Source organism: Coturnix japonica, unplaced genomic scaffold (genome assembly GCF_054131305.1).
Source record: "Coturnix japonica strain WE unplaced genomic scaffold, WE-NBRP24 Scf079, whole genome shotgun sequence".
NCBI lineage: Eukaryota > Metazoa > Chordata > Aves > Galliformes > Phasianidae > Coturnix > Coturnix japonica.
In genome coordinates, this window is record NW_028188982.1 from 233,850 (window position 1) to 247,846 (window position 13,997).

At 56.1% G+C, this 13,997-nt stretch overlaps 1 protein-coding gene across 1 annotated transcript in view; it reads left to right on the plus strand.

The window, feature by feature from the left end:
- Positions 1-13,997, plus strand: part of POLR2A (RNA polymerase II subunit A) — a 143,566-nt gene that overhangs the window by 107,858 nt on the left and 21,711 nt on the right. Inside the window, exons 23-25 of the mRNA XM_085534227.1 lie at positions 5,758-5,858; positions 8,017-8,121; positions 12,312-12,494. Coding sequence (XP_085390353.1) covers positions 5,758-5,858; positions 8,017-8,121; positions 12,312-12,494 — 389 coding nt within the window. The remainder of the gene's footprint in view (positions 1-5,757; positions 5,859-8,016; positions 8,122-12,311; positions 12,495-13,997) is intronic.

The window sequence follows — 13,997 nt, forward strand, 5'->3', positions numbered from 1 at the left end:
CGAGAAGATCAATGCGGGTGGGTGATATATGGGGGGATATGGGGGTTATTAAGGGGGTCCTGGGTTACCTTATGGGGGTTATTAGGGGTCCTGGGTGCTATTAAGGGGGTTATTAGGGGTCCTGGGGCCTATTAAGGGGGTCTTGGGTTACCTTAAGGGGGTTATTAGGGGTCCTAGGTTACCTTATGTGGGTCCTGGGTTACCTTATGGGGGTTATTAGGGGTCCTGGGGTGCCATTAAGGGGGATTGGGGGGGTTATTGGGGGTCCTGGGGGCCATTAAGGGGGTTATGGGGGTTTGGGGGGCTTCTTAGGGGTCCTGGGTTACCTTAAGGGGGTTATTAGGGGTCCTGGGTGCCATTAAGCTGACCATGGAGCAGATAGCCGAGAAGATCAATGCGGGTGGGTGATATATGGGGGTCCTGGGTTACCTTATGGGGTCCTGGGTTACCTTATGGGGTCCTGGGTGTCATTAAGGGGGTTATTAGGGGGTCCTGGGGGCTATTAAGGGGTCCTGGGTGTCATTAAGGGGGGCTTGGGGATGTTTGGGGGGCTTCTTAGGGGTCCTGGGTGCATTTAAGGGGGTCCTGGGTTACCTTAGGGGGGTTATTAAGGGGTCCTGGGGGCCATTAAGGGGGTTATGGGGGTTATTAGGGGTCCTGGGTGACCTTAAGGGGGTCCTGGGTGCCATTAATGGGGTCCTGGGTTACCTTATGGGGGTCTTGGGTTACCTTAAGGGGGTCCTGGGTTACCTTAAGGGGGTTGGAAGGGGTTTTGGGTGCCATTAAGGGGGTCATGGGTGCCATTAAGGGGGTTATTAAGGGTCCTGGGTGCCATTAAGGGGGTCCTGGGTGCCATTAAGGGGGTCCTGGGTGACCTTAAGGGGGTCTTGGGTTACCTTAAGGGGGTCCTGGGTGCTATTAAGGGGGTCCTGGGTTACCTTATTGGGGTCCTGGGTTACCTTATGGGGGTTATTAGGGGTCCTGGGTGCCATTAAGCTGACCATGGAGCAGATAGCCGAGAAGATCAATGCGGGTGGGTACAATATGGGGGGATATGGGGGTTATTAGGGGGTCCTGGGTGTCATTAAGGGGGTTATTAGGGGGTCTTGGGGGCTATTAAGGGGGTCCTGGGTTACCTTAAGGGGGTCCTGGGTGCCATTAAGGGGGTTATTAGGGGTCCTGAGTGTCATTAATGGGGTTATAAGGGGGTCTTGGGTGCTGTTAAGGGGGTTATTAGGGGTCCTGGGTGCTATTAAGGGGTCCTGGGTTACATTAAGGGGGGATTGGAGGGGCTATAAGGGGTCCTGGGTGCCATTAATGGGGTTATTAGGGGTCCTGGGTGCCATTAAGCTGACCATGGAGCAGATAGCGGAGAAGATCAATGCGGGTGGGTGATATATGGGGGGATATGGGGATCCTGGGGGCCATTAAGGGGTCCTGGGTTACATTATGGGGGTTATTAGGGGGGTTATTAGGGGTCCTGAGTGTCATTAAGGGGGTTATGGTGGTTATTAGGGGGTCCTGGGTGCCATTAAGGGGGTTATTAAGGGGTCCTGGGTGCCATTAAGGGGGATTGGAAGGCTTCTTAGGGGTCCTGAGTGCCATTAAGGGGGTCCTGGGTTACCTTATGGGGGTTATTAGGGGTCCTGGGTGCCATTAAGGGGGTCCTGGGTTACCTTATGGGGGTTATTAGGGGTCCTGGGTGCCATTAAGGGGGTCCTGGGTTACCTTATGGGGGTTATTAGGGGTCCTGGGTGCCATTAAGGGGGTCCTGGGTTACCTTATGGGGGTTATTAGGTGGTCCTGGGGGCCATTAATGGGGTTATTAAGGGGCCTGGGTGCCCTTAAGGGGGCTTGGAGGGGCTATTAGGGGTCCTGGGTGCCATTAAGGGGGGCTTGGGGGGGTTTGGGGGACTTCTTAGGGGTCCTAGGTGCCATTAAGGGGGTTATTAGGGGGGTTATTAGGGGTCCTGGGTGTCATTAGTGGGGATTGGGGGGGTTATTGGGGGTCCTGGGTGCCATTAAGGGGGTCCTGGGTTACCTTAAGGGGGTTATTAGGGGTCCTGGGTGCCATTAAGGGGGTTATTAGGGGTCCTGGGTGCCATTAAGCTGACCATGGAGCAGATAGCGGAGAAGATCAATGCGGGTGGGTACAATATGGGGGGATATGGGGGTTATTTGGGGGTCCTGGGGGCTATTAAGAGGGTCCTGGGTTAGCTTATGGGGGTCTTGGGTTACCTTAAGGGGGTCCTGGGTGCCATTAAGGGGGTTATTAGGGGTCCTAGGAGCAATTAAGGGGGTCCTGGGTTACCTTATGGGGGTTATTAGGGGTCCTGGGTGCCATTAAGGGGGTCCTGGATTACATTAAGGGGGTTATTAGGGGGTCCTGGGGGATATTAAGGGGTCCTGAGTGTCATTAATGGGGGTTATTAGGGGTCCTGGGTGCCATTAAGGGGGTCCTGGGTGCCATTAAGGGGGGTATTAGGGGGTCCTGGGTTACCTTAAGGGGGTTATTAGGGGTCCTGGGTGCCATTAAGCTGACCATGGAGCAGATAGCTGAGAAGATCAATGCGGGTGGGTACAATATGGGGGGATATAGGGGTTATTAGGGGGGTTATAGGGGTCCTGGGTGCCATTAAGGGGGTTATGGGGGTTATTAGGGGGGTCCTGAGTGTCATTAATGGGGATTGAAGGGGCTATTAGGGGTCCTAGGTGCACTTAAGGGGGTCCTGGGTTACCTTATGTGGGTTATTAGGGGTCCTGGGTGCCATTAATGGGGTTATTAGGGGTCCTGGGTGATTACAATGGGAACTGGGGGGGTTATTAGGGGTCCTGGGTGCCATTAAGGTGGTTATTAGGGGTCCTGAGTGTCATTAAGGGGGTTATTAAGGGTCCTGGGTGCCATTAAGGGGGTTATTAGGGGTCCTGAGTGCCATTAAGGGGGTTATTAGGGGTCCTGGGTGCCATTAAGGGGGTTATTAGGGGTCCTGAGTGCCATTAAGGGGGTCCTGGGTGCTCTTAAGGGGGTCCTGGGTTAACTTAAGGGGGTTATTAAGGGTCCTGGGTTACCTTATGGGGGTCCTGGGTGCCATTAAGGGGGTTATTAGGGGTCCTGGGTGCCATTAAGGGGGTCCTAGGTGCCATTAGGGGGGTTATTAGGGGTCCTGGGTGCTCTTAAGGGAGTCCTGGGTGCCATTAAGAGGGTCCTGGGTTACCTTAAAGGGGTCCTGAGTACTATTATGGGGGTTATTAGGGGGTCCTGGGTGTCATTAATGGGGATTGGGGGGGTTATTGGGGGTCCTGGGTGCTATTAAGGGGGTCCTGGGTTACCTTATGGGGGTCCTGGGTGCTATTAAGGGGGTCCTGGGTTACCTTAAGGGGGTCCTGGGTGCCATTAAGGGGGTCTTGGGTTACCTTAAGGGGGTTATTAGGGGTCCTAGGTGCCATTAATGGGGGTTATTAGGGGTCCTGAGTGTTATTAATGGGGATTGGGGGGGTTATTGGGGGACCTGGGTGCCATTAAGGGGGTTATTAGGGGGTCCTGGGTGCCATTAAGGGGGTTATTAGGGGGTCCTGGGTGCCATTAAGGGGGTTATTAGGGGTCCTGGGTGCCATTAAGGGGGTCCTGGGTTACCTTAAGGGGGTTATTAGGGGTCCTGGGTGTCATTAATGGGGGTTATTAGGGGGGTTATTAGGGGTCCTGGGTGCCATTAATGGGGGTTATTAGGGGTCCTGGGTGCCATTAAGCTGACCATGGAGCAGATAGCAGAGAAGATCAATGCGGGTGGGTACAATATGGGGGGATATGGGGGTCCTTAGGGGGGTCCTGAGTGTCATTAATGGGGATTGAAGGGGCTATTAGGGGTCCTAGGTGCACTTAAGGGGGTTATTAGGGGTCCTGGGTGCCATTAAGGGGGTCCTGGGTTACCTTATGGGGGTTATTAGGGGTCCTGGGTGCCATTAAGCTGACCATGGAGCAGATAGCAGAGAAGATCAATGCGGGTGGGTGATTAGAATGGGGGGGTATGGGGGTCCTTAGGGGGTCCTGGGTGCCATTAAGGGGGTTATGGGGGTTTGGGGGGCTTCTTAGGGGTCCTGGGTGCCATTACGGGGGTTATTAGGGGTCCTAGGTGCCATTAAGGGGGTTATTAGGGGGGTTATTAGGGGTCCTGGGTGTCATTAATGGGGATTGGGGGGGTTATTGGGGGTCCTGGGTGCCATTAAGGGGGTCCTGGGTGCTATTATGGGGGTCCTGGGTTACCTTAAGGGGGTTATTAGGGGTCCTGGGTGCCATTAATGGGGTTATTAGGGGTCCTGGGTGCCCTTAAGGGGGTTATTAGGGGTCCTGGGTGCTCTTAAGGGGGTCTGGGTTACCTTAAGTGGGTTATTAGGGGGTCCTGGGTTACCTTATGGGGGTCCTGGGTGCCATTAAGGGGGTCCTGGGTGCTATTATGGGGGTCCTGGGTTACCTTAGGGGGGTTATTAGGGGTCCTAGGTGCCATTAATGGGGTTATTAGGGGTCCTGGGTGCCATTAATGGGGTTATTAGGGGTCCTGGGTGCCATTAAGGGGGTTATTAGGGGGTCTTGGGTACTATTAAGGGGGTCCTGGGTTACCTTAAGGGGGTTGGAAGGGGTCCTGGGTGCCATTAAGGGGGTTATGGGGGTTTGGGGGGCTTCTTAGGGGTCCTGGGTGCCATTAAGGGGGTTATTAGGGGTCCTGAGTGTCATTAATGGGGTTATTAGGGGGTCCTGGGTGCTCTTAAAGGGGTCCTGGGTTACCTTAAGGGGGGCCTGGGTGCCCTTAAGGGGGGCTTGGAGGGGCTATTAGGGGTCCTGAGTGCTATTAAGGGGGTCCTGGGTTACCTTAAGGGGGTCCTGGGTGCCATTAAGGGGGTTATTAGGGGTCCTGGGTGCCATTAAGCTGACCATGGAGCAGATAGCCGAGAAGATCAATGCGGGTGGGTACAATATGGGGGGATATGGGGGTCCTTAGGGGGTCCTGGGTGCCATTATGGGGTCCTGGGTTACCTTAAGGGGGTCCTGGGTGCCATTAAGGGGGTTATTAGGGGTCCTGGGTGCCATTAATGGGGGTTATTAGGGGTCCTGAGTGTTATTAATGGGGATTGGGGGGGTTATTGGGGGTCCTGGGTTGCCTTATGGGGTCCTGGGTGCCATTAAGGGGGTTATTAGGGGTCCTGGGTGCCATTAAGCTTATTATGGAGCAGATAGCAGAGAAGATCAATGCGGGTGGGTACAATATGGGGGGATATGGGGGTTATTAGGGGTCCTGGGTGCCATTAAGGGGGTTATTAGGGGCCCTGGGTGCAATTAAGGGGGTCCTGGGTTACCTTATGGGGGTTATTGGGGGTCCTAGGTGCCATTAAGGGGGTCCTGGGTTACCTTATGGGGGTCCTGGGTTACCTTATGGGGGTTATTAGGGGTCCTGGGTGCTCTTAAGGGGGTCCTGGGTTACCTTATGGGGGTTATTAGGGGGTCCTGGGTGCCATTAAGGGGGTTATTAGGGGGTCCTGGGTTACCTTAAGGGGGTTATTAAGGGTCCTAGGTGCCATTAGGGGGGTTATTAGGGGGTCCTGGGTGCCATTAATGGGGTTATTATGGGGTCCTGGGTGCCATTAATGGGGTTATTATGGGGTCCTGGGTGCCCTTAATGGTGTCCCCCATCCTATGGGGGGGGTATCACGTCTATATGTGGGGGGTGGTCCCTATAACGGTGCCCCCCCCCCCATTAATCGCAGGATTTGGGGACGACCTGAACTGCATCTTCAATGATGATAATGCTGAGAAGCTGGTGCTGAGAATCCGCATCATGAACAGCGACGAGAACAAGATGCAGGAGGTGGGAACGGACCCCCCTTATCAGCCCACCTTATCAGAGACCCCCCTTATCACCCCCCTTATCACTGAACCCCCTTATCAATGAGACCCCCCTTATCAGCCCCCTTATCAGTGACCCCCCTTATCAATGACCCCCCTTATCAGTGACCCCCCTTATCAATGACCCCCCTTATCAATGAGACCCCCCTTATCAATGAGACCCCCCCTTATCAATGAGACCCCCCTTATCAATGAGACCCCCCCTTATCAATGACCCCCCCCTTATCAGCCCCCTTATCAATGACCCCCCTTATCAATGAGACCCCCCTTATCACTGAGCCCCCTTATCAATGACCCCCCCCTTATCAATGAGACCCCCCTTATCAGCCCCCTTATCAATGACCCCCCCCTTATCAGCCCCCTTATCAGAGACCCCTCTTATCAATGAGACCCCCCTTATCAACCCCCTTATCAATGAGACCCCCCCTTATCAGCCCCCTTATCAGTGACCCCCCCTTATCAGCCCCCTTATCAATGAGACCCCCCTTATCAATGAGATCCCCCTTATCAGCCCCCTTATCAATGAGACCCCCATATCAATGACCCCCCTTATCAATGACCCCCCTTATCAATGAGACCCCTTATCAGCCCCCTTATCAGTGACCCCCTTATCAGCCCCCTTATCAATGAGACCCCCCTTATCAATGACCCCCCTTATCAGCCCCCTTATCAGTGACCCCCCTTATCAGTGACCCCCCCTTATCAATGAGAGCCTCCTTATCAATGACCCCCCTTATCAGTGACCCCCCTTATCAGCCCCCCTTATCAGTGACCCCCCTTATCAGCCCCCTTATCAATGACCCCCCTTATCAGTGACCCCCCTTATCAGCCCCCTTATCAGTGACCCCCCTTATCACCCCCCCTTATCAATGACCCCCCTTATCAGCCCCCCTTATCACCCCCCCTTATCACTGACCCCCCCCTTATCAGCCCCCCTTATCAATGACCCCCCTTATCAATGAGACCCCCCTTATCAATGACCCCCCATATCAATGACTCCCCTTATCAATGAGACACCCCTTATCAGTGACCCCCCTTATCAATGACCCCCCTTATCAATGACCCCCCTTATCAGCCCCCTTATCAATGATCCCCCTTATCAGCCCCCCTTATCAATGACCCCCCTTATCAGCTCCCCTTATCAATGACCCCCCTTATCAGCCCCCTTACCAATGAGACCCCCCTTATCAATGACCCCCCCTTATCAATGAGACCCCCCTTATCAATGAGACCCCCCTTATCAGCCCCCTTATCAATGACCCCCCCTTATCACTAACCCCCCTTATCAATGACCCCCCTTATCAGCCCCCCTTATCAATGAGACCCCCCTTATCAATGACCCCCCTTATCACCCCCCTTATCAATGAGACCCCCCTTATCAGCCCCCTTATCAATGACCCCCCCCTTATCAGCCCCCCTTATCAATGAGACCCCCCTTATCAGTGACCCCCCTTATCAATGAGACCCCCCTTATCAATGAGACCCCCCCCTTATCAATGACCGCCCCTTATCAATGACCCCCCTTATCAGCCCACCTTATCAGTGACCCCCCTGATCAATGACCCCCCCCTTATCAATGACCCCCCTTATCAATGAGACCCCCCTTATCAATGGGACCCCCCCTTATCAATGACCCCCCCCTTATCAATGGGACCCCCCTTATCAGCCCTCTTTATCAATGACCCCCCTTATCAATGACCCCCCTTATCACTGAACCCCCTTATCACTGACACCTCTTATCACCCCCAGTTATCACCCCCCATTGACCCCCACTACCCCCATAGCCCCCCATTGATCCCCATATCCCCCCATAGACCCCCATTGCCCCCCATAGCCCCCATAGCCCCCCACTACCCCCATAGCCCCTCACTGACCCCATAGCCCCCCATTAGTCCCCATATCCCTTCACTGACCCCCATAGCCCCCCATTTACCCCCATAGCCCCCCACTGACCCCATAGCCCCCATTAGCCCCTATTGACCCCCACTGACCCCATAGCCCCCCATTGACCCCTATAGCCCCCCATAGCCCTCTGTAGCCCCCCACTGACCCCATAGCCCCCCATAGCCCCCCATTGACCCCCACTGACCCCCATATCCCCCCATTGCCCCCCATTGCAGGAGGAGGAGGTTGTGGACAAGATGGACGACGACGTGTTCCTGCGCTGCATCGAGTCCAACATGCTGACGGACATGACGCTGCAGGGCATCGAGCAGATCAGCAAGGTCACAATGGGCTCTATGGGGCGCTATGGGGCAGCATTGGGCCCTATAGGGTGCTATGGGGCAGCATTGGGCCCTATGGGGTGCTATGGGGCAGCATTGGGCCCTATGGGGTGCTATGGGGCAGCATTGGGCCTATGGGGTGCTATGGGGTGCTATGGAGCAGCATTGGGCCCTATGGGGTACTATGGGGCAGCATTGGGCCCTATGGGGTGCTATGGGGCGCTATGGGGCAGCATTGGGCCCTATGGGGCACTATGGGGCAGCATTGGGCCCTATGGGGTACTATGGGACGGCATTGGGCCCTATGGGGCGCTATGGGGCAGCATTGGGCAGCACTGGGCGCTATGGGGTGCTATGGGGCAGCATTGGGCCCTATGGGGCCCTATGGGGCGCTATGGGGTGCTATGGGGCAGCACTGGGCCCTATGGGGTGCTATGGGGCAGCATTGGGCCCTATGGGGTGCTATGGGGCAGCACTGGTCCCTATGGGGCAGCATTGGGCCCTATGGGGTCCTATGGGGTGCTATGGGGCAGCACTGGACCCTATAGAGTGCTATGGGGTGCTATGGGGCAGCATTGGGCCCTATGGGGTGCTATGGGGCAGCACTGGACCCTGTAGGGTGCTATGGGGTGCTATGGGGCAGCATTGGGCCCTATGGGGCGCTATGGGGCAGCATTGGGCCCTATGGGGCGCTATGGGGTCCAACATGCTGACGGACATGACGCTGCAGGGCATCGAGCAGATCAGCAAGGTCACAATGGGCGCTATGGGGCGCTATGGGGCAGCATTGGGCCCTATGGGGTGCTATGGGGCGCTATGGGGCTCTATGGGGCGCTATGGGGTGCTATGGGGCGGTATTGGGCCCTATGGGGTGCTATGGGGTCCAACATGCTGACGGACATGACGCTGCAGGGCATCGAGCAGATCAGCAAGGTCACAATGGGCCCTATGGGGCGCTATGGGGCAGCATTGGGCCCTATGGGGCGCTATGGGGCGCTATGGGGCGCTATGGGGTCCTATGGGGCAGCACTGGGTCCTATGGGGTGCTATGGGGTCCTTAGGAGCACCCATGGGTGCTATGGGGCAGCACTGGGCCCTATGGGGTGCTATGGAGCGCTATGGGGCCCTATAGGGTCCCTGGGGGCAGCATTGGGCCCTATGGGGTGCTATGGGGTCCCTGGGGTGGGCATTGGGCCCTATGGGGTGCTATGGGGTCCTATGGGGCGGCATTGGGCCCTATAGGGTGCTATGGGGTCCAACATGCTGACGGACATGACGCTGCAGGGCATCGAGCAGATCAGCAAGGTCACAATGGGCGCTATGGGGCGCTATGGGGTGCTATGGGGCGCTATGGGACCCTTTGGGGTGCTATGGGGCAGCACTGGGCCCTATAGGGTGCTATGGGGTGGTGTTGGGCCCTATGGGGTGCTATGGGGTGGCATTGGGCCCTGTGGGGTGCTATGGGGCAGCACTGGGCCCTATGGGGTGCTATGGGGTCCTATAGGTGCTATGGGGTCCCTGGGGTGGCCATTGGTCCCTATGGGGTGCTATGGGGTCCTATAGGTGCTATGGGGTCCTATAGGTACTATGGGGTCCTATGGGGTGCTATGGGGTCCTATAGGTGCTATAGGTCCCATAGGTGCTGACCCCATATATATCCCTATAGGTCTACATGCACCTGCCCCATGGGGTCCCAGAGGTGCCCATAGAGCACCTATAGGTGCTGTATTAAACCCTATGGGGTGCTATGGGGTCCTATGGGGTGCTATGGGGTGTTATGGGGCAGCATTGGACCCTATGGGGTGCTATGGGGTCCTATAGGTGCTATGGGGTCCTATGGGGTGCTATGGGGCAGCATTGGGCCCTATGGGGCGCTATAGGGTCCCATAGGTGCCCATAGAGCACCCATGGGTGCTGATGGGGGTCATATTGGTCCCTATGGGGTGCTATGGGGCAGCATTGGGCCCTATGGGGCGCTATAGGGTCCCATAGGCACTGACCCCATATCCCTATAGGTCTACATGCACCTGCCCCATGGGGTCCCATAGGTGCCCATAGAGCACCCATGGGTGCTGTATTAAACCCTATAGGGCACTATAGGGTCCCATAGGCGCTGACCCCATCTATCCCTATAGGTGTACATGCACCTGCCCCATGGGGTCCCATAGGTGTCCATAGAGCACCCATGGGTGCTGATGGGGGTCATATTGATCCCTATGGGGTGCTATGGGGTCCCATAGGTGCTATGGGGTCCTATGGGGTCCCTGGGGTGGCCATTGGGCCCTATGGGGTGCTATGGGGTCCTATAGGTGCTATAGGGTCCTATGGGGTCCCTGGGGCCAGCATTGGGCCCTATGAGGTGCTATGGAGCCCTATGGGGTGCTATGGGGTCCTATGGGATGCTATGGGGTCCTATAGGTGCTATGGGGTCCTGTAGGTGCTATGGGGTGCTATGGGGTCCTATAGGTGCTATGGGGTCCTATGGGGTGCTATGGGGTCCTATAGGTGCTATGGGGTCCTATGGGGTGCTATGGGGTCCTGTAGGTGCTATGGGGTCCTATGGGGTGCTATGGGGTCCTATAGGTGCTATGGGGTCCTATAGGTGCTGTGGGGTTCTATAGGTACTATGGGGTCCTATGGGGTGCTGTGGGGTCCTACGGGGTGCTATGGGGTCCTATGGGGTGCTATGGGATCCTATAGGTGCTGTGGGGTCCTATGGGGTCCCTGGGGTGGCCATTGGTCCCTATGGGGTGCTATGGGGTCCTATAGGTGCTATGGGATCCTGCAGGTGCTATGGGGTCCTATGGGGTCCTATGGGGTGCTATGGGGTCCTATAGGTGCTATGGGGTCCTATGGGGTCCTATGGGGTCCCTGGGGGCAGCATAGGACCCTATAGGGTGCTATGGGGTCCCTGGGGTGGCCATTGGACCCAATGGGGTGCTGTGGGGCCCTATGGGGTGCTATGGGGTCCTATGGGGTGCTATGGGGTCCTATAGGTGCTATGGGGTCCTATGGGGTGCTATGGGGTCCTATAGGTGCTATGGGGTCCTATGGGGTGCTATGGGGTCCTATAGGTGCTATGGGGTTCTATGGGGTGCTATGGGGTCCTATAGGTGCTATGGGGTCCTATAGGTGCTGTGGGGTCCTATGGGGTCCCTGGGGTGGCCATTGGACCCTATGGGGTGCTATGGGGTCCCTGGGGGCAGCATTGGGCCCTATGAGGTGCTATGGGGCCCTATGGGGTGCTATGGGGTCCTATGGGATGCTATGGGGTCCTATAGGTGCTATGGGGTCCTGTAGGTGCTATGGGGTGCTATGGGGTCCTATAGGTGCTATGGGGTCCTATGGGGTGCTATGGGGTCCTATAGGTGCTATGGGGTCCTATGGGGTGCTATGGGGTCCTGTAGGTGCTATGGGGTCCTATGGGGTGCTATGGGGTCCTATAGGTGCTATGGGGTCCTATGGGGTGCTATGGGGTCCTATAGGTGCTATGGGGTCCTATGGGGTCCCTGGGGTGGGCATTGGTCCCTATGGGGTGCTATGGGGTCCTATAGGTCCTATGGGGTGCTATGGGGTCCTATAGGTGCTGTGGGGTCCTATGGGGACCCTGGGGTGGCCATTGGTCCCTATGGGGTCCTATGGGGTCCTATGGGGTGCTATGGGGTCCTATAGGTGCTATGGGGTCCTATGGGGTCCCTGGGGGTGGGCATTGGTCCCTATGGGGTCCTATGGGGTCCTATAGGTGCTATGGGGTCCTATAGGTGCTATGGGGTCTCTGGGGGTGAGCATTGGTCCCTATGGGGTGCCATGGGGTCCTATAGGTCCTATGGGGTCCTATGGGGTGCTATGGGGTACTATAGGTGCTATGGGGTCCTATGGGGTCCCTGGGGTGGGCATTGGACCCTATAGGGTGCTATGGGGTCCTATAGGTGCTATGGGGTCCTATGGGGTGCTATGGGGTCCTATAGGTGCTATGGGGTCCTATGGGGTGCTATGGGGTCCTATAGGTGCTATGGGGTCCTATGGGGTCCCTGGGGGTGGGCATTGGTCCCTATGGGGTGCTATGGGGTCCTATAGGTCCTATGGGGTGCTATGGGGTCCTATAGGTGCTATGGGGTCCTATGGGGTGCTATGGGGTCCTATAGGCGCTATAGGTCCCATAGGCGCTGACCCCATCTATATCCCTATAGGTGTACATGCACCTGCCGCAGACGGACAACAAGAAGAAGATCATCATCACGGAGGACGGCGAGTTCAAGGCGCTGCAGGAGTGGATCCTTGAGACGGATGGGGTCAGTCTGATGAGGGTCCTGAGCGAGAAGGACGTCGACCCCGTAAGGACCACGTCCAACGACATAGTGGAGATCTTCACTGTGAGTATATGGGGTCTATAGGGTCTATAGGGTGCCTATGGGGCTCTATGGGGGCTCTATAGGGTCTATAGGGTCTATGGGTTGACTATGGGGCTCTATGGGGTCTATGGGACTTCTATGGGGGTCCTAAGGACGTCGACCCCGTAAGGACCACGTCCAACGATATAGTGGAGATCTTCACTGTGAGTATATGGGGTTATATGGGCTCTATAGGGTCTATAGGGTGACTGTGGGGCTCTATGGGGTGCCTATGGGGGCTCTATGGGGATTCTATGGGGTCTATGGGGGTCCTAAGGACGTCGACCCCGTAAGGACCACGTCCAACGACATAGTGGAGATCTTCACTGTGAGTATATGGGGTTATATGGGGTTTAATAGGGGTCTATGGGGCTCTATGGGGTGTTATGGGGTTCTATGGGGGCTATATGGGGTCTATGGGGGCTCTTTGGGGGTCCTGAGCGAGAAGGACGTCGACCCCGTAAGGACGACATCAAACGATATAGTGGAGATCTTCACTGTGAGTATATGGGGGATATGGGGTCTATGGGGTCTATGGGGTGACTATGGGGCTCTATGGAGTCTATGGGGTTCTATGGGGTCTATGGGGTTCTATGGGGTGACTATGGGGCTGTATGGGGTTCTGTGGGGTTCTATGGGGGCTCTACGGGGGTCCTAAGGACGTCGACCCCGTAAGGACCACGTCCAACGACATAGTGGAGATCTTCACTGTGAGTATATGGGGTTATATGGGGTCTATAGGGTCTATAGGGTGACTATGGGGCTGTATGGGGTCTATGGGGTCTATGGGGCTCTATGGGGTTCTATGGGGTCAGTCTGATGAGGGTCCTGAGCGAGAAGGACGTCGACCCCGTAAGGACCACGTCCAACGATATAGTGGAGATCTTCACTGTGAGTATATGGGGGATATGGGGTTATATGGGGTCTATAGGACACCCATGGGTGCTATGGGGGCTCTATGGGGTCTATGGGGCTGTATGGGGTTCTATGGGGTTCTATGGGGGCTCTATGGGGGTCCTAAGGACGTCGACCCCGTAAGGACCACGTCCAACGATATAGTGGAGATCTTCACTGTGAGTATATGGGGGATATGGGGTCTATGGGGTCTATAGGGTGACTATGGGGTTCTGTAGGGTCTATGGGGTGCTATGGGGCTCTATGGGGTGTTATGGGGCTCTATGGGGGCTCTATGGGGTCTATGGGGTCAGTCTGATGAGGGTCCTGAGCGAGAAGGACGTCGACCCCGTAAGGACCACGTCCAATGACATAGTGGAGATCTTCACTGTGAGTATATGGGGGATATAGGGTCTATAGGGTGCTATATGGGGTCTATGGGGCTGTATGGGGTTCTATGGGGGCTCTATGGGGTCTATGGGGCTCTATGGGGGTCCTAAGGACGTCGACCCCGTAAGGACCACGTCCAATGACATAGTGGAGATCTTCACTGTGAGTATATGGGGGATATGGGGTCTATGGGGTCTATAG